This window comes from Microcaecilia unicolor, chromosome 7 (assembly GCF_901765095.1).
Source record: "Microcaecilia unicolor chromosome 7, aMicUni1.1, whole genome shotgun sequence".
Lineage (NCBI taxonomy): Eukaryota > Metazoa > Chordata > Amphibia > Gymnophiona > Siphonopidae > Microcaecilia > Microcaecilia unicolor.
Window position 1 is genome coordinate 126,446,724 of NC_044037.1, and position 27,756 is coordinate 126,474,479.

Consider the following 27,756-nt stretch of genomic DNA (forward strand, 5'->3'; position numbering starts at 1 on the left):
TTATTGGAACTTCGAGATTCATATTTAAAATTTAAATCACAACAAAAGTTCTATTTAACTTGGGAGTGGTATATCCAAACTCTAGCTCCTCGGGCCCACAGCTCTATTTTTAACCAGCTAGGGAGTTATCGGGTTCTGGATGAGGGGGATAGCTGTGGGAGAAGTAGAGTCACTTATCGTATTTAACAGATTGAGAAGGACTAATATGGAGTGGGATGGGGTTGGGGGGAATTGGGGAATTAGTGGGTTGGGGGGGGGGGGGAGTCAACTTTAACATAACAAATTATTGGATCACAACTTGGTGTTGATTGAATATGTTACCAGTATGGTTGGACAGGTCATCAACAAAAATTGTTGAAGAGTTAAAATTTGGTGACGGTCTAAGTTGGTAATAATTGTTGAAGTTTCTCAAATTGATTGTAGGTACTCAGATGTTATGCTATTTACCGTATGGTTTGTATTGAATGGGACAGCAATAAAAATGGTTACATATTACAGTACAGGGGTTGGGGGGGATAAAAAAAGGTTAAAAGGCTGATGACAGAAGACATTGCTGCTTGTATTATATGCAATCTCATATCTGAATAATGTATCATTGCAATTTTGGTTGTATATGCTTTGGCTTGTCATCAATAAAATTGTTATAACATAAAATAGTACATATAAATTAAAGAACTATATAACAACAAAATAAAACACCAATAAAATTACAGTTAAAAGGTTACCATCAGATTCTTCAAGAGAAGATAAAATAATCTCATAAATATCCTCCTCCATTTTTAGCATCCATATTACTGTGTGAGCACTTCCTGCCAAGAAATGCAGCAAGAGGTGAGACGCCAGTTTGTTTTAGCACTAATAGGTGAGCTGGTGCATTTTTTCATATTGTTCTTGACTAAGCTCCGAAGGAATGGATCCTCAGGAGCTTAGTCAAGATCGGGAGGCGGGGCTGGTGGTTGGGAGGCGGGGATAGTGCTGGGCAGACTTATACGGTGTGTGCCAGAGCCGGTGGTGGGCAGCGGGACTGGTGGTTGGGAGGCGGGGATAGTGCTGGACAGACTTGTACGGTCTGTGCCAGAGCCGGTGGTTGGGAGGAGGGGCTGGTGGTTAGGAGGCGGGGATAGTGCCCTGAAGAGCACAGGTACAAATCAAAGTAGGGTATACACAAAAAGCAGCAAATATGAGTTATCTTGTTGGGCAGACTGGATGGACCATGCAGGTCTTTTTCTGCCGTCATCCACTATGTTACTATGTTTTAAACTTTTTAACACATTTAGGAGAACCCTGTTTACTAAAGTGCATTAGCGTTTTTAACGCGTGTTAACCGTGTAGATGCCCATAGGAATATTATGGGCATCTACACAGTTAGCGCATACTAATGCTTAGCACGTATTAAAGCACTAGCGCTCCTCTAGTACGGCTTAGTAAACAGGGCCCTTAATAACAGCGCTATCTCCTTTCCACCTTTTTTTTTAATAAGGATGATTTTAGCATTAAAGATGGGGTACCTTCTTTTAAGATGTAGCACTATTAGGTGGTTATCTTTTTTGTGGAAGTTTGTCCCTTGGTCCTTGATATTATGAGTTTGACAGGTCGTTTTTTAAATTTTGTTAATTTATATCCCACACACACTTATGGCTCTTAGGTGCTTTTTAGGTGCACTATTGTCAAGTGTCTGAGGTTGAAAGCTTGTTTTGAACATTTTATTGCACTTATGAGATATTGAAATTGATCACTAATGTTCTGTTTTAGATATTATATTATTTCTTTGTACTTACAGTGTTGATTGATGTACAATATGTTAATTTTGCACTTTTCTGTTAATTTACAAGAGAATATTTATGTGATTATTTTATCCTCTCTTGAAGAATCTGATGGTAACATTTTAATTTTAATGGTATTTTATTCTGTTATTATATATTTTTAAATTTACATTTATTGTTTTTTATTTTTTGGAAATATATTTGTAGACTCCTGATGCAGGCAGTTGCCGAAACTTGGCCAAGTTGGGGCCCTTCTTCAGTAACTTGGTTTAGCATTATTGTTGCAAGAGTGGAATAAGTTGACAGAACATCTCAGGACACAGAAGAATTCAGTATTGTTTAAGAAACTGTTGAAGCAGCACTTGTTGGCACATGCTAAACAGTGACCTAGGCAGCTGATGGACCTTATGTATATGTTGATTTGGCTTCTGTTATGCTTTGTTGAGTTGTTGTTGTAGATGCTTTCTTTTTTGTATGAATGTTTGTTATGTATGTCAGGTTCTCAGGTTCAGAGCCCGCGGGGCCGGGCTCTGGAGCAAACGTGAGCCCTTGGGCTGCTGCCGAGGAGCGACAGCAGCAGGCAAAACCCACCAACCAACACTGGGTAAGCACACCAGCAGGGACTGCAGGCACTGCCCAGCGAACCGGAACACCTGGACTGGAATCCCCCGGACTGGAGGACACAGGACTGGAACACTGGACTGCAATCCCTCGGACTGGAACACACACCGGACCGGAACACACTGGACTGGTCCCCCGGACTGGAGGACACAGGACCGGAACACGGGACTGGAGCACACTGGACTGGTCCAACAGCTTCACCTGTACTTAGCTACTAAGCCCCCCAAGAGTTGAGCTCCTGGGTTCGAGTAGCCGACAGGACTTACTGGATACCGGATGACATAGGGACCAGGACTGGAAACAGAAGTGCTCCTAACCCTAAACTGATCTACTTGCTCCCAAGCCCTAAACCAGCAGGAGTGTTCCTAACAGTAAACTGACAAAAGGACTTCCTAAGCCCTATACTAAACAGGAGCTCCTAATCCCTGCTCAAGAAAGGAACTTCCTAAGCCCTAAACTAACAGAGCAGGGAACTAAACACAAAGCTAACACAGGTGCTACTAAGCACCAAGCTACAAGCAGAGCTTTACACTAATAAGCTGAACACAGAACTAACCAGCTACCTAAGCACTGCTCTAGCAAGCTAGATACAACTAACAAGGTGCTTCCCAAGCACTACTCTGGCAAGCAACCAGAAGAGCTCCTAGCACTAAAAGGGAAGACAGGGGAGCCACAAGGAAAAAGCAGTGAAGCTAACACATAAGCCAAAAGTGATTCTAAATCACCATACACCAACAGCAAAGACTGCAATGCTCCCAATAGCACAAACACCAGAAGTACTTCTAACAGCAAACTCTGCAGTGTTTCTAACAACACCAAACCCTGAAGTACTTCTAACAGCAACAGAGCTTCCAAAGCCCTACACACAGCAATGCTTCCAAAACCAAGAGGGAAAAGCAGGGGAACCAAAGGAAAAGCAGGAAAGCTAAACACACAGTCACCAGTGCACACTGCACTAACACTAACCTGGACCTTAGCAAAAGCAAGCAGGGAAACTAGACACAACGTCAGAAGTGCACACTGCACCACCCTACCTAAAACAAACACCACTGTTGCAAAGGCCCTGAAGGAAACAACACCACTTCCTTATCAAGGCCCTCCCTGATGATGTCACACTCCCTAGACCTAGGCAAAAGCACACTGACCCAGAGAGGCCCAACCCACACCAATGCAAAACCGTGAAACACTTGAAGCCAGTACACCCAAAGAGTGTTAGAGCAACTCAGACTACACCCACAGCTGCATTGAAGAGAAACAATTAGAGCCCTGCTGCTGGAAGCTGCCAGCCCAGAGAGACAGAGCCAGCTCAGAAAGGACAGAGAAAGAAACAGAAGCCAGCTAAGAAGCTGACTCCCAGGAAAGAGGTAAGTTTGAGAGGGGTTCAGACCCCAATCATAACAATGTACACCACTCTGGATAAAGGCAGTATATATAAATGATAATAAATGAAATGAAGTGAAATTGGTTGTTCCTTCTTCCTTGGACCACCTTTGCTGTTGTTTCCTTGCTGGTAAAATGGTTTAGCCAATTTAATGAAGTTTTTGTGAGGGCAATCTCGGCTATGGCTACAATAAAATCATGTAGATCATAATCATAATCTGTCTCAAGCATATTATGATCTTCATGTTATCTCCTATGTGTGCTTCATTATTGATTCCAAACATTTTAAGGCATATTCCATTATGCTGCTGATATTAATGATGACTTGCTTGTGCTGAGTTTCTTTATATATTATCTTTTTCATATATTTTTCTTTGAGTCAACTCATGTAATGCATTATTGTGGTTAGAGAGACATATATGAAAACAAAATCACACTCATTATTTTACTGTTAGTTTTAGAAAAAATGTACCTGCAGTTTATTCACTATTGGATACATTTCCATTTTTCAGTTTTTAAAGTATATCTTCTTATTCTTGTTCAAACAAGAGCATGAGTTCTTGATTATGTCAATAGTAGCCATTGTTCTGAGAGAGTTATTGCTGTCCTAACTTTATGCGTTTACTTAACTGGACTGAATATCACTGCTAACCAGTCAAGTACCAGCTCTGCCACCAGACCACCCCAGCACTAACTGGACAGTGCTGCGGTGGTCAGAGGCAATATTCAGCAGCATTATCCACTTAAGTGCCATTGAATACTGGCAGATGGCCAACTCAGCAGGGTTTAACCAGGTAGGAGCTTCTCCTGCCTGGTTAAATCTTTTAGGATACTAGACCCAGTCTGCTTTTCTGTTTTCATCTTGGATGTTCTGCCTAAATTATCTTTTATTCTGTGCAACCTATCTGCATGACTTCTGACACGACTATTAGCAGGTGTGTAGAATACAGAGCTGAAATCTGAGTTGTTACAGCTGGCCAGTAATTATTAGTTCCTCTTCTCCAGACAACAAAAATACAGTTTTATTTCAAATGGTTTCTGCTAGCCACAGGAGGCCTTAACCTGCCCTCCAGGAAAAGGAAATTCTTTTCTGTACCTGAATGTAACTCACCTTGAGCTGTTGATACAGTTGTAAGCTAAATCCAAAACCATTTACTCTACTTGTCTTACAAAATTGTTATAAAAAATCATTATACTCTGTAGTGTGAAATTCCAGTGAAATCAGATAAACTTCAGTCTATTCCATACTGGATTTACCTTTTCAGTAGTACTTAAGACAAACTGCAATCATGCACAGTAACCCCTCTGTTTACTAAGCCGCGCGCTAATGCTGACACTGTCCATTCACTTTGAATGGGCTGTGTCAGCATTGCCGAATGGCTTAGTAAACAATGAGGTATGTGTTTCCCTATCCCTGGAAGGCTTATAATCTAAGTTTGTACTTAAGGCAATGGAGACTTAAGTGACTTGACCAAGATCACAAGCAGTGTCTGTAAGATTTGAAACCTGGCTTCCCTGGTTCTCAGCTCTAACCATTAGGCTATCCCTCTACTCCATCCTTTAATAACAAGCAAAGAATCTTATAAGCATGATTTATTTTGTTGTGGTAAAAATGTGCAAGTATCTTTGAGGCAGACATTTCACTAAACCTCCTAAGCAAGTAGCTACTACTCTAAGAGGCAGATGCACTAAACGTTTTTCATCGTTAAATGAGCCCTCGGGGAAGAATTTCCGATCCTTTCCATGCACTTAAGCCTATTTTCCGACGACAGTAGCAGCTAACGAAAACGGAATGGAGATGAGCAATTAGTGTGAAAACCCCATTGAAACGACATGCACTAACCTTTTCCGATTGCCTTTACGCAGGAAAAAGGCAGGAAAACTAACGAGAGGTCTGGACCTCTCGTTAGGACAGCTCCGTGGCAGGAAAAAGTGTTAAGTGAAAAAATAAACAAACTTTGAGCCAATCCCAGCGCATTAGCAGAGCTAAAAGCGCTGTGATTGGTCCAAAGGACCTCAGAAAACACATAAAAAAATAAAACTAAAAAAAGGATCGGGAGGGGGCAAGGGCGCTCATCAGGAGCGTCCTGTACGGACGGCCTTGCCCCCCCCCCCTGCTCCCCACTTTCCGCCGCTCCCCCCACCCCGAAAAAGCAAAATTGTAGCAGCCCCTGCCCCCCTCCCTTCCTCACTACTCTCAGCTCCGCCTCCCGACATCCTCCGTCTGTGCCCCGCCCCCTTTGGGGGTCGTCGCCGCCATTCCCCTTCTCCATCGGGCCCCCCTCCCTCTTACCGGGCCCGTCAGACAGGGGCGGGCCCAGGAGGAGAAAGACGCTCTATCGCGAAGGCAGGCATCAGCTGATTCAGCGTTCTTCTTGCCCGTGCAGCGCCTTCGGACAGAGGAGAGAGGCGCTGCACGGGCCCGGTAAGAGGGAGGGGGGCCCGATGGAGAAGGGGAATGGCGGCGACGACCCCCAAAGGGGGCGGGGCACAGACGGAGGATGTCGGGAGGCGGAGCTGAGAGTAGTGAGGAAGGGAGGGGGGCAGGGGCTGCTACAATTTTGCTTTTTCGGGGTGGGGGGAGCGGCGGAAAGTGGGGAGCAGGGGGGGGGGGGGCAAGGCCGTCCGTACAGGACGCTCCTGATGAGCGCCCTTGCCCCCTCCCGATCCTTTTTTTAGTTTTATTTTTTTATGTGTCAATTCAATTTGCCATGTGCTTGTGATTTGACTGTTTGTGGCATGCGCAGAGCAGCTAACATAACGCTTGGCTGCTCTGCGCATGATTTGGGGGCCAATTAACGATGTGTATTGTGATTCTTTGATGCATTCTACGTTTCAATACCGATTCCAGCATGTGTGACTTTTTTTTTTGGTGCATTTTTCGTTATTTTAAAATCGTTAGGGACTTTAACGATTTAGATTTTTTACGTTTGGTTGCTGCATCTGCCTCTAAGAGCATTACCTTTATAAATGGGTGGGGGTGTAGAGACTCACCTGTGGTTGTTAAATGAATTTCCTGGTTTGTCTCAGGAATGCAGGCTCTTATTAGGGCCCCTAAAGCTTCCCCTAATTTAATCCAGGGCTTTGTCTGAGGAGCAAAAGCACTTATCAGAGCAGGGGCATTCACCTGCAGGGAAGGAAAAAGACAAATGAGGGGTCAGTTTTCATCTGACTGGCTGTGGCCAACATGTCTACTCACCTGTCTGTATCCTGAATGGTTTAACAAAGATCCCAACATCCTTGCTTCACCTCATATTGAGAACTTATTCCCCCTCCAAAATTCCCCTCAATGCTTTCTGTTACCCCCCACCACCACCACCAGACTCCTTTTGCCCCTAGGTGTGTAGCCTTCCTAGTTTGTGTTCCATAATTTTGTACCTTCCTGCGCAAGCTAATTGTTTATAGTAGCATATACACCAACAGCATTCTATAACAGGAGCCACCATATTGTCATGACTACAAAGCCACAGTAATTCTTGCAGAATTGATTTCCAGCTGCAGAATTGTCTATATGATCTCAGTTGTCATAACCGTCATAGAACGCTTCTTACTCCGTATTCTTTTCCCACTGTCATCGTGACCCTTAGCTCACCCATCCATGTAACAGTCACTGTCTTTCTTGATATCTTCTACATAGCATCTGTGATCTTTCCCCAGTCCCATCTCCTATTGCTACTTAAGCTCCTCTCAATAACACATTTCTACCTTCTACAATTCTTGTTCTCTCTTCTCCTGGCCTGACCATCCACAGTCTCAACCCACTCACTACAATTTTTCCCCACCTGCCATAGCTCTCTTTCTCCTGGTCCTAACCAACCTATTCACTTCATCATGCACAGCCCCTGCTTACTGTCTCCCCCTCTACCCCCCACAGAACACTGCTACTTATTAACACAGTAACATAGTAGATGATAGCAGATAAAGATGAATATGGTCCATCCAGTATGCCTAGTAGGACTGTAAGGGGAGTACCTACCATGTAGTGCAGGTTACCTTCCTAATGCCTGTTTTTATTTTGAGGAGTTGTACCTGCCATGCAGTGCAGGTTACTTTCTCCATGGTTTCTTAGGATAAGCACAACAGTCAATAGTGGCAACACAGCTTACATCATATCTGGAATATTTTCAATTCCTGCATAATTTTCAATTTGGATTCAGGGCAATGCATAGCACTGAGTCTTTATAATTGGTTTTGGTATCCAATGTTAAGGAGTATCGTGATTGCAGACTACATTCAGTTTTGCTCCAATTTGATATCTCAGGCACATATGACACAGTGGAACACAAAAATCTTAATGAGTAAGTTGATTGGGTTTGGTGTATCAGGGGCAGTTCAGGAATGGATGGAGGGATTTTTGAAAAATAGATCTTACTGTGTTAAGAAAAATGACATCTTCTCATTTAGCTGGAGCCAAGAGTTTGGCATTCCACAGGGCTCACCATTGTCTCTGATCCTGTTCAATGTATTTAAGAGTTCTTTGGGTTCAGTATTGGACTCTTAGGGCTATTTTGGATGTTTGTATGCGGACGTTGTATTCATTTTGATAACTATGACCTCAGATGTTTTGACATTACAAACATCTATCTCAGATTGTATTGCCTTGATCCATACTTGGGCAAATCAGCATTTATTAAAACTTAATACAGCCAAGACTAAACTTTTGCATTTCAGTAATGATGTGTCTAGGGTTCCATCTAACATTACGATCTATTCAAGAGAACATCTTTGTTTTGAAAAATCTAAGGTTTTGGGGGTTGTCCTTGACACTCAATTATCAATGGAACCTCAAATAAATTATTTGAGTAAGAAGATATTTTTAAAATTACATCAATTAATAAAGTTAGATCGGTCTTTTCCCAGATCATTTTGGGATAATAGTGCAGGCTATTATATTGTCACAACTGTATTTATTTATTTATTTGTTACATTTGTATCACACATTTTCCCACCTTTTTGCAGGCTCAATGTGGCTTGCCTTGATCCATACTTGGGCAAATCAGCATTTATTAAAACTTAATATGGCCAAGACTAAACTTTTACATTTCAGTAATGATGTGTCTAGGGTTCCATATAACATTATGATCACACTCTCAAATGCCTGACATTTGCCATGTTTCACCTAAAACACAGGCTGTGTCAGGGGCATGAAGTACAGTAGTTCATCCAAATCACCACACAGGACTACTATACTTCATGCCCCTAATGCAGCCTGTGTTTTAGGCCATGTCGGGCATGTGAGAGTGTGAATCCTCAGAGCCTTGATATTATTTATTGAAGACTGCATTTTCTTCATCAAGGTCTGCCTCTTTTTGTTCTACAGAGCCAGGTGTGGGGGAAAAACACCTGACCATGCGGGGAGGGAGGTAGTGAAGAAAGGAGGGGGGCTTTGAGGGCCTCGGAGAGCAAGCAAGAAGGGGTGGGTGTGGGGGAAAAAGATGCCTGACCATGCGGGGAGGGAGGGAATGAATGAAGGGGGAGATGTAGCAATGGGGGGACTTTCAGGGCTGGAAAGGGACAGAGACACTGAAAGGGTAAGTGAGATATTGGGAGGAGAGATGCTGGAAGGTGAAGGGAGACACAGAGAGACACTAGAAGGGGAAGTAAGCCGCTGCATGGGGACGAGAGACGCTAGAATGGAAAGGGAGACACAGAGAGACGCTGCATAGGGAAGGGAGATAAGTTGGAAGGGAAGGAGAGACACTGGAAGGGGAGCAGAAACACCTTCATATGCTGCATGGGGAGGAGTGATGCTACAATATGAATTTAAAAGTACTGCCTGAGAATCTAGAAAATCCAAAACTCTGGACTGACCCAATCACTTTGCAGTCTGGATTTTTGGACTTCTACTATATGGCTTTTTGGTATTCAAAGAGATGCCTCCTACTTGTTCATTATAATAAAGACTAGTAAAAAAGGCCCGTTTCTGACACAAATGAAATGGGCGCTAGCAAGGTTTTCTTCGGAGTGTGTATGTTTGAGAAAGTGTGTGTGAGAGAGAGAGAGTGAATGTGCGAGTGTGTGTGTGTGACAGAGAGAGAGTGAGACTGAGTGCGAATGTGTCTGTAAGAGAGTGTGTGTGTGTGTGTGAGAATGAGAGTGTATGCCATGGGCCCCCCTCCCTCCTTCCCAGTTCCAGGGTCCTCCCCCCTCCCTCCGAGTTCCAGGGTCGTCCCCTACCTCCCTCCCTCCCTCTCTCCCTCCGAGTTCCAGGGTCATCTCCCCCTCCCTCCCTCCGAGTTCCAGGGTCGTCCTCCCCCTCCCTCCCTCCGAGTTCCAGGGTCGTCGTCCCCCCTCCATTCCAGGGTCATCCCCCTCCCTCCCTCTGAGTTCCAGGGTTGTCCCCTCCCTCCCTCCCTCCCTCCCTCTGAGTTTCAGGGTCCCCCTCCCTCCCTCCCAGTTACAGGATCCCCCCTCCCTCCCAGTTCCAGGGTCGTCATCCCTCCCTTCCTTCCTGTTCCAGCACTCCTCCATCCGAATTTTAGAAGTCATCTTCACTTACCAAGTCGGGGTTATGGCGGCCGTCAGCAGCGGTAAAAGGCATGCAGGCTCGGCCCTTCTCTCTCTGTCAGCTGTGATCCCGCCCTCATTTCCCGTTTCCGCAAGGGCGGGACCACAGCTGACAGAGAGAGAAGGGCCGAGCCTGCACGCCTTTTACCGCTGCTGACGGCCGCCATAACCCCGACTTGGTAAGTGAAGATGACTTCTAAAATTCGGAGGGAGGGGGCCTGGAACTGGAAGGGAAGGAGAAGGGAGGGACAATGACACCGTCATGCGTGTGACATCGCATTCCATTGCCTGGCAACTCTGCAGCGTTCCCTTCCAGTGATTGGTGTTTGCTGTTTGTGACGAACAAGGAAGTACGTGACATCAATTCAGGAGATGGATACAGCCTTACAGAGGGCACGAATGCTTCAAGGCTTCACTGCCACGGAGTCAGCTTCAGAACGTTGGAGGTGCTTTTTATTATATAGGATAGGATGTTAGTGTTCTGTCTTTTGACAGCCTTGCCTAAGTTACAGTGGAACCCTGGAATGGGTTAATGTTTGTTATTATTTCACTGCTAGGTCATATGAGCTAGGCATTGTGTGTAGTGTAGTTTATTAATGCAACCAATCTTGCCACCTCATTGTCAGGCTCTGTTTCTATTGGTCTTTAACTTCTTCTTCTCCTCTGGGTTTGTGGGTGCCTTACTTTCTGGCCCTCTCTCTGTCTCTCTCTATGATTCCGGCTCCATTTTACTTCAGTCAGCTCATGTCCTGTTAAACGCTCTGAAGAGAACTTGGTCTTTTATCTTGGACATATCTTTATGTTAAGATATAACATTTCCAGCAGACCAGCTCTGATCCTCTCCTGTAAACCCAGCTGTGTTTTTTCACCTGCTCAGCAAAGCTGGGTTTCTCAGATTTCTGTCTCCATCCATTGAAGCAACTGTCAGAATCACAAAGTCTCTGTGCCAAGAGGCAATCTTCTGAGCTGCTGACTGTGAGTACATTGTTGTGTTATTCAATAAAGAAAATACCAGAAAAGAAAGCGACTTCAGGTCAATGGCGTAGCTAGGGTAGTGGCGTAGCGGTTGCTCCCCCAAATAGATTTGTTGAAAAAAACGGCACCTATGTGCATTCACCGCCACTTTAGTTCCTGCAGCGCACGCGGTGCCGCCTATGTGCATGCACCGCTGTCTTCCCGCTTGCACACGGTGCCACTTCCAAAACCAGAGAGTGTGCTTGCTGGATCGGATTCGTGCCTTGCTGCAGATGGTTGGCGGCGTCGCCTGCTGCCCGCGCACTCCCAGTCTCCTGTCTCCCATCCCCTCACTGTGCTGCCTGCACTGCTTGAAGCCAAGAGAAGGAGCAGAACGTCGTCCAGAGAGCTCAGCCTCAGCCATTGTGGTAGTAAAGTTGCTTACCACACAAGGCCGCTGTGGCTGAGATGAGCTCTCTCGACGACGTTCTGCTCCTTCTCTTGGCTTCAAGCAGTACAGGCACCAGCAGCACGGGGGGGGGGGGTCCGGTGTGTGTTGCAGGCTGCACTCGCTGCTGCAGCCCAGCTGTTCGGCGGCGGCGGCGCTTGACCTTGGTTTGTTGTGCAAAGCTGACTCCTGTTGAGGCAGCTTGGGCAAAAGAAGTCATATTAATTGGTGTTTAAAAGTTTGGTTCAGTTCTGCAAGTGATGGAGGAATGCCATCTGGTTTCAATTGCTCAAGAAGTCTAACTTTTGCTAGACTAAGAGGTTAGAAAGGTCAGTGAGAAATTAAACTCTCTTTGTCCCTTTTTTGAGTGATGGATTGCTAATGCTAGTACATATGGATACCATTATGAGCCAGGCATACTGTAGTTTTAAAAGGATTAGATTGAACGTTGTTTAGAAGAAGATAGTTTAGATATTCTTGATGCTTTAGATTTTGTCTTATAAGGAATTCTGATTTCTGCTTATTTTAGAATATGTTTTATTCTGTGTAATTAATAAGTTCTATTTCTATGTAGAATATCTGTTCAACTCAGTGTTACTTTTCAAGTGAAGCTTTGTCTGCCATCATTTGGTTTGAATTATCCACAGTCCTAGCGAGTTCTATGTAGGAAGCTAATAGGTGAAAGAGGTCAGGGAAAGTCTTGATTAATTATAGGTAAGTGTAGGACTGGTCCTGAAAGTAATAACAAACTATATCTGTGTGCTATTAAGTAAGATTGGCCCTTGACCCCTTAATGAATGCCAGAACCCAGTTAGTATGAAGTTAGCTGGGAATATGAGAATTTAATCATAATAAAATGCAAGAGATAGGTGCCCCATTGTCTAGTGTGAGAGGCCCCAGGTCATAGGTCAGTTTAGGAAATGTCTGAAACCTATGTAACTGATATTTTGAATATATGTGTAGAGATGATTGGTTCAGACAGGGTAATCAATCTATTCTTTACCATCTGGAAAGTAAGGGGGGCTAGAGGGGTTTAAAACTGTATATAACTGGGAGCAGAAGCAGCTTACGTTAGAAGGAGAGAGCTAAGAAGAAGAGAAGGAGCTGAGACAGAAGCCACAAGATCCAGAGAGCTGAGAAAGAGAAGAAGAGACTTAGTGCTCATGTCCTACTTTGTTTGCTGGCAAATAAAGAAGATTTCTCCCTCATTCTGGTGTGTGCTGTTTGACTCCTGAAGTACCACAGATTCTGCTAACAATAGTGGTAATTCCTGCAACAATTCTTGGTGGCAGCGGTGGGATCCCGAACCCTGCATCAATTTCTGGCACCCAACTGCCTGAGGAATACTGGCCGGGTATGTATTCTGTATTGTAATCCTAGCTAGGAAACTGTAAACCAGCCCCTCAAAAGTTGAGGGAAGGGGAGTCTGATCAACTCTCAGTGAAGGCCTTAGTACCTTCTAGTCTAGTGGGGATTAGTAGGGAAACCACCAGAGCTTATCTGTATCTGAGAAATCTGAAATTGTTGGGTGGGATTTTTTGTACAGTATGTGTGTGATGAATGAATGTTAAATGAGTGTGGACTTCTTATAGCTGCGGTTCCAGTTAACGCGAGTTCAACTGGCCAGCAACGGAAGGAAGCGATTGTTGTTTGTTTACCTTTTTGTCTCTGGATCTGTGGACCCCTTACCACACTTCCAAAAATTCCCTCCCTTTTTGTGTGTTGTAATTGTAAGCATTATGGGAGGGACATCATCTAGACAAATTGCTACTCCCCTAGATTGTATGCTTAAGAACTTTAAGAAAGGATTTTTAGTCAATGATTATGGACAGACTTTAAGCTTAAGTACTCTAAGAACCTTGTGTGAAGTTGAGTGGCCATCTATGGGAGTGGGGTGGCCCCCTAGTGGCAGCTTAGATATTGAAGTAATCCGGAAGGTCTACAGCATAGTTGTAGGAGAACCAGAATATTCTGAACAACTCCCCTATATAGATTCCTGGGACAGCCTTGTGACTGACCCTCCCTCTTGGTTGAAAACTTATATGGGATCCCCAGTAAAGTTCATGTTGGGCCGCGTTCAAAGAAAGATTATTAGAAAATCTAAACTGGAAGAGGGAAAGAGCCCCAGGAAGCCTACCACCCAATCGGTGGCTTCCGCCCCTACCCAGTCCGAGAAACCCATACTCTCTGATGACCCCTCAGATCTTGAGCCACCACCTTATGGTCCATTGTTGGGGTTCCGTGCCACCCACAGAGATCCACGGCGTCCCGCCCAGGCCTCTCCAGCACAGGCTTCTCCGGATAGTTCCTCCCCTTCTGTGCGAACCCCGCCACATCCTAGGTTGGACTTTTCACCCAGCCTCTACCCTCCTCTGCCACATCCTTCCCTGCTAACCTCCCAAGACCCGCTTTGGGCTCCACCCCCTGACTCCTCAACTCCCGACAGCCCAGCCTCTCCCTCTAGTACCCCTACCCACTCATCAGGGGCCCGGCATCCTTTTCAATGGACTGAATCACCTGTGATCACCTCTCAGTCTATGAGTACCCCTCCTCATCCCTCAGGGGTTCAACACGCCTCCCCTGAATGGGTTAGACCTGTTGCAATCACCTTTGAGCATGATAGGGGGGTAGCTCCTAGCTCTACCTCAGGTTCCATTCCCACCTCCTCGAGAGCTCTGCCCCTGCGCCAGGTACCCACCACTCGACCGGATCCTAATAATCCAGGTCAGGTTATGCAGGCACAGGCCTACCAGTATGTACCCTTCACAACCACCGATCTCCTGAATTGGAAGACGCATTACCCCTCTTATACTGAAAAGCCTCAGGCAGTGGTGGACCTAGTGGCTAGCATTATGGCCACCCATAACCCAACTTGGACTGATTGTCAACAACTTCTCCTGACCCTCTTCACAACTGAGGAGAGGCGGAAGATTTTACAAAATGCTGAGGCCATCACGCGAGCGCGTGTCCCTGAGGGGACACAGGACCCAGAGGAATGGGTTAGAACTCGGTTCCCTCGCGCAGCTCCAGCTTGGGATCCAAATAATGGGCAGCACTATGAACTGTTGTCTGGATATTGCCGGGACTTGCTGGAAGGTATGAAGAAAGGCATAAAGAGGCCCATTAATCTGGCAAAGGTCTCTGAAATTCTCCAAGGGGCAACTGAATCCCCTGGGGCCTTTTTAGAGCGACTAATTGAAGCTTACAGAACATACACACCATTTGACCCTGAGGCACTAGAAAACCAGAGAATGGTGAATAGTGCATTGGTGGCCCAGAGTATGCCAGATATCCGGAAGAAGCTGCAGCGTCAGGAGGGATTCGTAGGGATGAATACCACCCAGCTAATTGAGATCGCAACAAAGGTTTTCGTTAATAGGGATCAGGAGATGCGCCGAGAGGCTGACCGGAAGATGCAGAAGAAGGCCGACCTTTTGGCGGCAGCCATTACTAATTCCACCCTTAACCGAGGTCGACCTCTAGCCAATGGGAAGCCAAAGTGGGACCCCGGACCGCCAGCCTGGCCTCGAGATTCCTTCAATCAATCCCGGCTACGAGGGGAGAATCCCAGACCACGATTGGAGAGGGATCAGTGCGCCTACTGCAAGGAAAGAGGGCACTGGAAAGATGAATGCCCCCAGAGGCGCCAGGGACTGAGAAGGGGACCAGGAGATCGAGGAAGCCGAGGCCGAGTTCGAGAGGGAAGGTATGAGCCTTCTGAATCTGACATCATTGGGATAGCCGAGATGGCAGAATGGGATGAATAGGACAGACCGGGTTCCTACAAACTGGGCTCCCAGGAACCCATGGTCAAGCTAACCATAGGGAGCCGCTCAATTCCATTCATGATTGATACAGGAGCTGAACATTCTGTTGTGACGGAGCGATTAGCGCCTGTGTCTGGAAAAACTGTCCGAGTGGTGGGAGCCACGGGGGTGCAGAACCGGAGGCCCTTCCTGACGACTCGTAGATGCCAATTAGGCTCACACACAGTCACTCATGAATTCCTGTATATGCCAGACTGTCCAATCCCTTTGTTAGGCCGGGACCTGCTGTCCAAGCTTAGGGCCCAAATTTCCTTTGACTCTGATGGCCAGACTTCATTCTCCTTTCGGCCCCCGATATCCAGCCCTAAGGGCATATTGAGTTTCTGCTGCCCCCTTGAAGAAGAATGGCGGCTGCATCAGTCGCAGGGCCAAGTTGACCTATCCCTGGCCGACAGCTTCCAGGTCAATGGGGTATGGGCAGAAGATAATCCCCCAGGGTTGGCCCGAAATATTCCCCCTGTCCATGTAGATTTACTTCCAAGTGCCCGGCCAATCCATCTTCGTCAATACCCAATTCCCCGAAAGGCTCTGGAAGGGATTCAAGCACATCTGAATCGTCTGTTATCCCATGGAATTATTCGACCTTGCCAGTCTCCATGGAATACGCCACTGTTGCCAGTCCAGAAGCCAGGGACTGAGGACTACCGGCCAGTCCAAGACTTACGAGTGGTCAACAAATCCACTATTTCATTACACCCTGTAGTGCCTAATCCATATGTCCTGTTGGGATTGATACCTTCTGGAGCTACCCATTTCACAACACTGGACCTAAAAGATGCCTTCTTTTGTATTCGGGTGGCCCCCGCCAGTCAACTGCTTTTCGCCTTTCAATGGGAAAACCCAGTAACAGGACGGAAGCTTCAGTATACATGGACCCGCCTGCCACAGGGGTTCAAGAACTCCCCCACCATTTTTGGGACTGCCCTAGGACAAGACCTTAAGACTTTTAAATCCGAGCCTTCCAGGCGAGTTTTACTCCAGTATGTAGATGACCTCCTGATTGCAGCAGTGACCCAGGAAGAGTGTTTTGAGGCTACCAGAGAATTGCTGGAGTTACTCTTGGATGCAGGTTATAAGGTCTCACGCTCGAAGGCCCAACTCTGTCAGTCAGAAGTGAAGTATCTGGGCTTCTGCATTTCCCAGGGAAGTCGGAGACTGGATGTCAGTAGGAAGCAAGCGGTTGCTGCAATTCCCCAACCCAAGTCCAGAAGGGAAGTTAGGGAATTTCTGGGAGCAGCTGGATTCTGCAGAATTTGGATTCCAAATTTTGCACTGATGGCGAAACCCCTTTACCAGGCCACAAAGGGGGGTGAAAAGGAACCATTTGAATGGGGACCTATTGCTCAACAATCCTTCATCGCCATAAAGAAAGCCCTACTCCAAGCCCCTGCGTTAGGCCTTCCTGATGTGGAGAAACCTTTCTCACTGTATGTCCACGAGCAACAGGGGGTTGCTCTGGGTGTGCTGACCCAGATGATGGGATCCTGGCAGAGGCCTGTTGCATACTTGTCTAAACAGCTGGATGGAGTGGCTAAAGGATGGCCAGCCTGCCTGAGGGCCATTGCAGCGGCAGCCTTACTGGTTCAGGAAGCTGACAAGTTGACCTTGGGGCAAGAACTGGTTGTCAAAGTCCCCCACGCAGTTCTCACCCTCATGGAGTACAAGGGCAACCACTGGTTTACAAATAGCCGCATGGTTAAGTACCAAGCCAGCTTATGTGAGAATCCACGGATACACCTGGAAACAGTAGCTACATTCAATCCCGCCACTCTTTTGCCAGCATCTGAGGGACCACCGGATCATGACTGTATCCAAACCATGGATGAAGTGTACTCCAGTCGACCAGATCTTAAAGATGTTCCTTGGAGGGACCCAGATGTAATTTATTTCACAGATGGAAGCAGTTACGTGGAGAACTCCAAGTGATTGGCAGGCTATGCTGTGGTGACAGAGGACAAGGTGATAGAAGCAAGGGCCTTGCCCCAAGGAACTTCAGCCCAGAAAGCAGAACTTGTGGCCCTCATATGAGCTCTGGAGCTAGCAGCAGGACTGGTGACCAACATTTATACTGATTCCAAGTATGCCTTCACAACTCTACACGCTCATGGAGCTTTGTATAAGGAAAAGGGACTCATAAATGCCGCAGGCCAACCTGTTAAGTATGGACCTGAAATACTTCAGTTGCTAGAGGCTGTTTGGGCCCCTAAGAAGGTAGCTGTCATTCACTGCCGGGGACATCAAAGGACAGATACTCCAGTGGCCCGAGGGAACCGCCATGCTGATCGGGTGGCCAAGGAAGCTGCTCGAGGACCCCCAGCAGGTACTGTGACCCCCCTGTTCCAGATTCGACTGCAAGAATGGACGCCTATGTACACCCAAATGGAAGAGAAATGGGCTCAAGAGGAAGGTGCAGTAAGGAGACCTGATGGCTGGTTACATCTCCCTGATACCAGAATTCTGGTGCCACGCCACCTAGCTTGGCCGGTAGTGTCTCAAGCTCATGACCTGTCACACTTAGGGAAAACAGCACTAGCCCGCCTACTCAGTCGAGTAGTGGTCTTGGAAGGATTGGATAGTCTGGTTGCTACTGCTTCTGCCCGATGTACTCTCTGTGCCCAGAATAATGCTCGTCAGGGACCCCGTATTCCACCAGGAGTTCAGTCTAGAGGACTAACACCCTTTGAGTCCCTAGTCATAAACTTCACAGAAATGCCCAGGAGCGGTAGGCTCCGATACCTCTTGGTCATGGTCTGTACTTTTTCTGGGTGGGTGGAAGCATACCCTACAGTCACTGAGAAAGCCACAGAAGTAGCTCGAGCCCTCCTTAGGGATGTCATCCCCAGGTATGGACTGCCCCTTGCCATAGGTTCAGATAATGGTCCCGCCTTTGTTGAAGCCACACTTCAGGCCCTGTCCCGCGCATTGCGCATTACCTGGAAATTGCATTGTGCCTACCGTCCCCAGAGTTCAGGGCAGGTTGAGCGAGCAAACAGAACCTTGAAAAATAGCCTAGCAAAGATTTGTCAGGAAACCCAACTGAAATGGCCACAGGCACTGCCACTAGCCCTCTTCCACCTCCGATGCACCCCAACTAAAGGAACAGCCCTCTCTCCCTTTGAAATTGTGTATGGGAAGCCCCCAGCCATTTTGCAGGGAATTAAGGGAGACATAGGGACTTTAGGGTCTGCCCAGGTGCAGGAGCAGGTAGCCCTTTTGGGCCGGATAATTTCTGAGCTTCAGTCTTATGTGAGAGAAATAAACCCTGTCCCCTTCCAGGCTCAGGTACATTCCTTCCTGCCAGGGGATAGAGTTTGGGTGAAAGACTGGAGGCTCCAGCCTTTGGGGCCCCGGTGGAAAGGACCTTTTACTGTTTTGCTTTCTACCCCTACAGCTGTGAAGGTCGCAGGGATAACTCCATGGGTCCATTGGTCTCGAATCAAGTCTGCTGACCAGACTGAGCCCAGCACGGATCAGACGGAGCCTAAGCAGTGGAGAGCAGAAAGTGATCCAGCGGAGCCATTGAAGCTGCGCTTGACCCGAACCAGAGAATCTACTAGCTGAAAAGAAGGGTCAACTGCATACTGCAGGAGCTGCTGGACTTCGGCTTCATACTGAGACTCTTTCTTGCCTGATTCTGGCTTTCCTGGAATTTGAGAGCTTGATCCTTGTCAGTTGAGGTTCTATCCCAACTGGTATAAGAACTCAAAGACTGAGAACATTATATTAGAGTAATCTGTGACTAGCACAGACTGTTGAAATATTATTGCTTGATTAGTTTGCTATATTTGTTTTAGATTAGGAAGAAAGAAAATGTTAGTAGTTTGGGTGCTTTTGTTGTTTTCTACTCCTTGCCTCCTTGTTCCTAATACCCCAACTCGCTCCAACCTTTGGCTACACTCTGTTCAGGAACTAATTAGCCAGGCAAAGATTACTTCCCCTTGTATTGTGTGTTCCCGATTTTCTCCTTATACCACAGATGTCCCAGCTGTTCCTGTCCCTGTGCCGCTTACAGCTCTTATACCTCCCTACTTTTCGAGTTCGGGCCCTTGGAGCCAGGATTATACTTGGTGGTCCTTTTATAATGCTACCTCCCCCTCTGAATCTTCTCTAAGGCCAGTCTTTACGTCTCCCTATCCAGCTTCTGGAGTGTTTTGTTTAACAAGAAACATCTCAACTGTTCCTCCCATTTCCTGTAACTATACCAATGTTCTCCCAGAGAAGGGGGAATCTGTGTGGGTAGTCTCTCCAGGTACTCCTATGTGCCCTACTACCGTACCTGCAGATTATGACCCAGGTGATTATCTGGCTCCTAACCGTACCACTGAGAGGACTATAGTGTCCCGGCTTATTTTCTACTTTCATAAGTCCCCGGGGTATGAAGAGTTTATAACAAATGAGCAGCCTGTCACAATTGGGGATTGGCACCTATGGTGTGCAAAGTCTCCATTTCGTCTTCGTTCCCCCTGGGATAGGGGCTCGCATTATGGGCATCCTAAGTACCTTGTCCATCCTGAGCCAACATTTATTGGGAACTTCCCTCACCCTCTCCTTGGCCATTACTGGCTCTGTGATAATGTCCTCCACATGATTCTTCCCCCCACGTATGATTTTTGTGTATTGGTAACCTTGAATTATTTTCCTAAAGTTATTCCTCTTCTCAGGCCACCATCCCCGCACCGCTCTAAGCGAGAGGCCTTGTCCTTACCCTCCTCCGTTGCCACAGAGGATGAGGCGATTGAATTAGCCCTCCAGTATATCAACTCTACTTATCCTCTGACTAAAAAGAGACTTGTGGCCCTTTCTGCAACGGCCTGGATTCCAATTGGGGGCCCGGTAGCGGGTATTACTGAACTAGGCATGGCTACCCGGCGACTTCAGTCCCTACTCCATGTTTTAGTTCATGAGCTGAACGTGGTAGTCAATGCATTGCAGGATCAAATTAATGAATTAAGTATAGTTTCTCGGTATAACCGTATGGGCCTTGACTACCTCTTTGCAGCCCAGGGTGGCCTCTGCACAGTGCTCAATTCTTCAGAGTGCTGTACCATTGTCATAAATAGGACGCATGTAGTTAGGCATGCCATGGATAAAGTCATACAGTTGGCTAGTCTTAATGTGGAGAATTACCAAGCAGGATTAGACCTTACCTCCTGGTGGTGGTCATTGACCTCATGGATACGTCCCTTGTTCATTTCCCTAATAGTCTTAGTTTTAGCAGGATTGTTGTTTTGTTTCCTGGCCTCATGTGCTTCGGCAATATGCCGTCGGACCTTAACGAGTAGGGTAATAGTGATTCACAAGCCTATTCCTAGAAGTTATGCCCCAGGAGGAGGTATGGAGTTGGGATCACTATAATCTCCAGAGTTTGAGTTGTGAGACTTATCTCTGCATAAGCTGATTTTAGTCTCAAAGGGGGGAATGAGGCAGCTTGGGCAAAAGAAGTCATATTAATTGGTGTTTAAAAGTTTGGTTCAGTTCTGCAAGTGATGGAGGAATGCCATCTGGTTTCAATTGCTCAAGAAGTCTAACTTTTGCTAGACTAAGAGGTTAGAAAGGTCAGTGAGAAATTAAACTCTCTTTGTCCTTTTTTTGAGTGATGGATTGCTAATGCTAGTACATATGGATACCATTATGAGCCAGGCATACTGTAGTTTTAAAAGGATTAGATTGAACGTTGTTTAGAAGAAGATAGTTTAGATATTCTTGATGCTTTAGATTTTGTCTTATAAGGAATTCTGATTTCTGTTTATTTTAGAATATGTTTTATTCTGTGTAATTAATAAGTTCTATTTCTATGTAGAATATCTGTTCAACTCAGTGTTACTTTTCAAGTGAAGCTTTGTCTGCCATCATTTGGTTTGAATTATCCACAGTCCTAGCGAGTTCTATGTAGGAAGCTAATAGGTGAAAGAGGTCAGGGAAAGTCTTGATTAATTATAGGTAAGTGTAGGACTGGTCCTGAAAGTAATAACAAACTATATCTGTGTGCTATTAAGTAAGATTGGCCCTTGACCCCTTAATGAATGCCAGAACCCAGTTAGTATGAAGTTAGCTGGGAATATGAGAATTTAATCATAATAAAATGCAAGAGATAGGTGCCCCATTGTCTAGTGTGAGAGGCCCCAGGTCATAGGTCAGTTTAGGAAATGTCTGAAACCTATGTAACTGATATTTTGAATATATGTGTAGAGATGATTGGTTCAGACAGGGTAATCAATCTATTCTTTACCATCTGGAAAGTAAGGGGGGCTAGAGGGGTTTAAAACTGTATATAACTGGGAGCAGAAGCAGCTTACGTTAGAAGGAGAGAGCTAAGAAGAAGAGAAGGAGCTGAGACAGAAGCCACAAGATCCAGAGAGCTGAGAAAGAGAAGAAGAGACTTAGTGCTCATGTCCTACTTTGTTTGCTGGCAAATAAAGAAGATTTCTCCCTCATTCTGGTGTGTGCTGTTTGACTCCTGAAGTACCACAGATTCTGCTAAGAATAGTGGTAATTCCTGCAACACTGTGACCTGTTCTTCTTTCTTCTTTGACTGCTGGCGCCTTGGCTGTAGTAGAACTAAGGGACCGTTCCCACGGCGCATGTTGTGTGTGCTCTGGCTCGCTGACTTTGTGGGCTGCTGGGTTCCACCTCCGCGGCACTTGCAGGAGCTATCACCTGACCCGTCCCCAACACAGCACAGGACAAGGAGGTTGAAGAAAACAGGAGATGGGGTGTGCCTATCTAGTCCATTATACAGACTTTAGTTCATCCAAAACAATAGCAAATGTTAAAGCAATAGCAAAAGAATTTTCAAAATAAATGTGTAGTCCATCTGTAAAAAGTCTAAACAGTTCCAGTTGGATAGGCATTAGGCAGTGCCTTAAAAGGTGGAGGTGGGATTTTGTTTTCTTTTTTACTTATTTAACAGCTTTTTAATTTATTTGAAAGCTTCCTATATCTAGATTTAAATATCATAAAATAAAAATTGAACATCAGTAAAACAGCTTAAAAATTATTATAGCTGGTAGAAATAGCAGTGATAATATTTGTATTTTGTGCTCATTTATCTACGCTGTTCTATACAAAACAGATGGCAAAGTTTCAGTGAGACTATTCTATTTCTTGATCTTAACTGTTCATCTTAATTGTTTCTGTAATCTGCCTTTGGGAAGCCTGGTGTTATAAAGTAACATAGTAAATGACGGCAGATAAAGACCTGTACGGTCCATCCAGTCTGCCCAGCAAGATAAACGCATTTTACATGGTATGTGATCCAAGTTTGATTTGTCCTTGCCATTCTCAGGGCACAGACCGTAGAAGTCCTCCCGGCACTGTTCTTGTACTAAGTTCACTTCTGAAGCTAAGGTCGAAACCCCTTAAAATTTACACTCCAGCCCATCCATATCTATTCACTCACGATCAGGACGTAGACCATAGAAATCTGCCCAGCACCGGTTTTGCTTTCCAATTACCAGCGTCACTACCCAATCTCCGCTAAGATTTTGTGGATCCATTCCTTCTAAACAGGATTCCTTTGTGTTTATCCCACACGTTTGAATTCCATTACCTTTTTCATCTCCACAACCTCCCGCGGGAGGGCATTCCACATATCCAAGATGGAATATACTGAAATTAAATGGAAGCAAAATTAAACTCTCCTTTCATTGGGATACATGGAATCAAATCTGCATCTGATGTCTGTTTTGGTGGCCCTAAACTAGGTGAAAACATCTCTGCCTGAATACAAGGGGAGTCCCTATAGCCAGCCCCTCCAAATGACGTGGAGGGGCATAATCGAACGCAAATGCCCATCTCCATGGGCGCCTATCTCCGAGGACGGGTACGCAAAGGGGCAGGACAGACCGTATTTTCAAAAACGATGGGCGTCCATCTTTTGTTTCGATAATATGGTTGGTGCCGGGCAAATGCATCGGATTTGGGCGGATTTGAGCTGGGCGGTATCGGTTTTCAGCGATAATGGAAACCGAAGGCGCCCAGCTCAAAAACGAACAAATCCAAGGCATTTGGTCATGGGAGGGGCCAGGATTCGTAGTGCACTGGTCCCCCTCACATGCCAAGACACCAACCGGGCACCCTAGGGGGCACTTGTAACAATTACAAAAAAAATTAAAATACCTCCCAAGTCCATAGCTTCCTTCCCTTGGGTGCTGAGCCCCCCAAATCCCCCCCAAAACCCACTCCCCAGAACTCTACACCATTACCATAGCACTTACGGGTGAAGGGGGGGCACCTAGATGTGGGTACAGTGGGTTTTGGGGGCGGTTTGGAGGGCTCCCATTTACCAGCACAAGTGTAACAGGTAGAGGGAGATGGGCCTGGGTCCACCTGCCTGAAGTCCACTGCACCCACTAACAACTGCTCCAGGGACCTGCATACTGCTGTGATGGAGCTGGGAATGATATTTGAGGCTGGCATACAGGCTGGCAAAAATAGTTTTTTAAAGTTCTTTTTTTTTTTTGGTGGGGGGGGGGGGGGGGGGGGTTAGTGACCACGGTGGTCATCTAGGCAGTTGGGGCACTTTTTGGGGACCTGTTAGTGAAAAAAAAGGGTCCAGAAAAAGTGACCCAAATTCTCGCTTCTGGTGCCCTTCTTTTTTCCATTATCGGCCGAGAGCGCCCATCTCTCCTCAGCCAATAAACACACCCCAGTCCTGCCTTCGCCACGCCTCCGACACGCCCCGTCAACTTTGTTCGTTCCCGCAACAGACTGCAGTTGGAGGCGCCCAAAATCGGCTTTCAATTATACCGATTTGGGCACCCACGGGAGAAAGGCGCCCATCTCCCGATTTAGGTTGAAATATGGGCGTCTTTCTGTTTCGAAAATAAGCTGGACAGTGATTTAAAGTGAAATTAGTACTCTACCCAATCAATACTTCCTCTGTGTACCATATGCTGCACAAGCCAACATGTTTGAAAATATAAATGAGATTAAATAAAAATGCTATCAACAATAACAAGGATGTAGCAGCTCATAGGTTTGCTTGCATTGTTTTGGATTTACTAGATGATAGCTGCATGGGGAAGGGGGAAACATAGACTAACTTAATTGGCTTCAACTTTTTGATGTCATCCCATCTCCTGTTTTCTTCAGCCTTATTGATGTCGGACTAGAGGTAGGAGGGGTGTTGCTAAAAATATTTGGTGTAGAAAGCAAGCTTGTGTTTCCTTTACAACCATCAGTGCCTGCAAGCTGGGAAGACCAGCAATCTTGAAAGTCACGTTCTTGAAATCCCCATTCGTGGTCCCTATTTCTGCTTCCCCATTACCCCCTCCCCCAATAATAACCACTTCCTCCAATTCTAACTGATAACGTTGCCGGTCTGCTATACATAGATTCTATTTGCTATATAGTTTGAGTAGCATATTTGCAGGTTTTTGTGATGCTTCACAGTATCTGGCAGTGGAGTGGTTTTGTGTTGCTGTTACTGAGGGAAGGGATATCCATGCATTCTATCACAATTGCACCAAGGATAGACTGGTGAAAAGAAAACTAGGCAAAAGGAAAAATGGGAGGGGAGAGCAAGGCAATCGAAATGCCCAGAGGTGGGCATAACTCTCAGTAAATAGCATAAATCCTTTGACTATTGAGCTCTTCCTTCTCATCAGCAGCAGATGAATCTATTAACTGATGGATTGTGTCCGCCTACCAGCAGGTGGAGATAGAGAATACTGAAAAACCATAGTGCTCTAAGGACGGCTAGCTCCATCTGCCTTCAGTATTTCTCTATCTCCCAGCAGGTGTGGACGTAGCTTGATCAGCTCCTGGAAAAATTCTGCCTGGGGTGGCTCCTGTGCTTTGCCAGTTGAAGCTGGGGTGTTGTGGCTGGTGGTGCCCACTTTGAAGGCATATAGGTTCGCCCTTTCCCTGCCTTACCCATCCCCCTGCCTACCGGAGTACCTCTGTTGCTGCCTGCCTCCAACTTTCCTCACAGCGTTAAAAAAAAAAAAAGGAGTACGCATTGATTCTGCGTAATTATTCTGAGGCTACTTTCAGCGTGCAGCTTGACCGGAGCTCGTTTGACTCGGTCTTTTGAGATGAGAGTGGTGCCCAGCTCCACTTGGGAGGTCCCGCGGACGCCGTTCCGAACGGGGTAAGTTTTGGCGCAAAGCCGCCATTTTACTTATATAATTCCATCCGGTCAGACGATGGCTGTTGAGGCAGTTAAACACTGCTCCCGTTGTGGTAAACGTAGATCAGCAGCAGGGCTCTGTAAGACGTGCTCTTTAGACGCTAGAGCTAGTATGAGTACAGCGGGCGCCATTTTGGAAGCGCCGCATGTCTCGACCCTCGCTGTTGCGGAGGAGTCTGAGGGCAGGGGGACGCCTCAGTTAGAGGCTACCAGAGGAGCTCCTGTTCCCGTTTCTCCTAATTCAGAGACGGTGGGTCAGGGAGAGTTTTTCTCCCTGGAGTTTTTGCTTTTAATGCATAAAGCCTTCATGCTGAAAACAGCTCTGCCGCAGGTGTCTGACACTGCGCTGCTGCCTGGTTTCCCCCCGGGTGTTGATGGCCCGGGGCTGGCTGCTTCCCCCGAGCGATGGAAGGACGCTAAACATGTTTATTCCTTTCCCCTCTGACTCTCAGTCCTGGTTCAGCCTAGTGGGTATCCAGTCCTGCCTTGTCCAGTAAGTCCTGCCAGCCGCCTGCAGCCAGAAGCTCAACTCCTGGTGAAAAGTGGCCAAGTGCAGGTGAAGTTTAAGGGTACCTGCTCTGCTTTAGTCCTGCCTGTTTGCCTCTGCTGCAACTCCAGTCCGGAGTTCCAGTCCTGTTCTGTCTAGTCTCCGGTGTGGGGTGGTTTTGCCTGCCACTGCCGCTCCTCAACAGTGGCCCAAGGGCTCACAAACCCTGTTCCAGCTTTGAAAACGTGACAGCCGATTTGCCACTGGATCTGGATGATCCCAATGCGGTGAGGATTTTCCACCGCGATGAGCTGCCAGCGCTCATTTCTGACACCTTGCAGGCCCTCTCGATTGATGATCCTGCCAAGGGCGAGGCCTCCTCTGGTAATCCGAGGATGGCGAGTACTAAGAAGCCTGCTTGAGCGTTTCCTGTGCATGACTCCATCCAAGAACTTATTTCAGCTCAATGGTCTGAACCCGATGGGCCTTTGAAAGTGGCCAGGGCTATGGGTCCGCTTTACCCTATAAGCGAGGAGCACTTGGCCCCTTTGGGGATGCCTAAAGTGGACTCTTTGGTCACGGCGGTGACTAAGAGGACCACCCTCCCCGTAGAGGGAGGGGTTGCCCTGAAAGACATGCAGGACCGGCGGCTTGAATCCACGTTGAAACGGTCTTTTGAAATATCGGGCCTCGCCTTAAGGGCATCTATTTGCAGTTCCTATGCTGCCCGGGCCTACCTTTCTTGGTTACAACAGGCAGTGGAGCAGCCCGCGGATGGTATGGAGTCCCTCGCTGAGGTTGCACCGCGGATGAAGTCGGCCCTGTCATTTTTGGCTGATGCCCTCTATGACCTGGTCAGAGCTTCGGCTAAACAGATGTCTGTGGCGGTTGCGGCCCACCACCTTCTATGGCTATGGCATTGGGCGGCTGACATGGCCTCTAAGCACAGGCTGGTGAAGCTTCCCTTTCGGGGCCACCTGTTATTTGGAGAGGAGCTGGAGAAAATTGTTAAAGACCTGGGGGACCCTAAGCCCCAGCGGTTACCCGAGGATAGGCCGAGGCCTTCTTCCAAGGGTTCTGTGTGGCCCTCCTCTTCCAGACCTCGCTTCCGTGAAGCTCGAAGGTATCGCCCAGGGCACTCTGCTGGGTTTTCTCAACGTGCCCATTTTCAGCAGAGGAACTCCTTTCGCTTGGACAAGCATTCCGCAGCGGCCGGTTCAAGGCCTGGAGTTCAAGGGCGGCCCCCTCAAGGACGGAGCGCCGGTCCATTCCTCGATTCCTGCAGTAGGAGGACGCCTTTCCCTCTTTCTAGAGGAATGGACCAAGATTGCCTCCGATCAGTGGGTATTGGACCTGATCAGAGAGGGTTACCAATTGGAATTCAGCGCCCCGGTGAGAGACGTGTTTGTGGAGTCCCGATGCATTACTGCTGTCAAATGGGCGGCGGTAGAGGAGACCTTACAAGTTTTGTTGCACCTTGGAGCGGTGATCCCTGTGCCTCTTGCTGAACGCGGCTGCGGTCGCTATTCCATTTACTTTGTGGTGCCTCGAAAAGGCGGGTCTTTCCAACCAATCCTCGACTTAAGGTCAGTCAACAAGGCACTAAGAGTGCGGCATTTTCACATGGAAACCCTGCG

At 46.9% G+C, this 27,756-nt stretch overlaps 1 protein-coding gene across 1 annotated transcript in view; it reads right to left on the minus strand.

Annotated features, from left to right (window-relative positions):
• LOC115474244 (D-3-phosphoglycerate dehydrogenase-like) overlaps positions 1-27,756 on the minus strand; it is a 239,423-nt gene that overhangs the window by 93,301 nt on the left and 118,366 nt on the right. Inside the window, 1 exon segment of the mRNA XM_030209629.1 lies at positions 6,759-6,891. Coding sequence (XP_030065489.1) covers positions 6,759-6,891 — 133 coding nt within the window.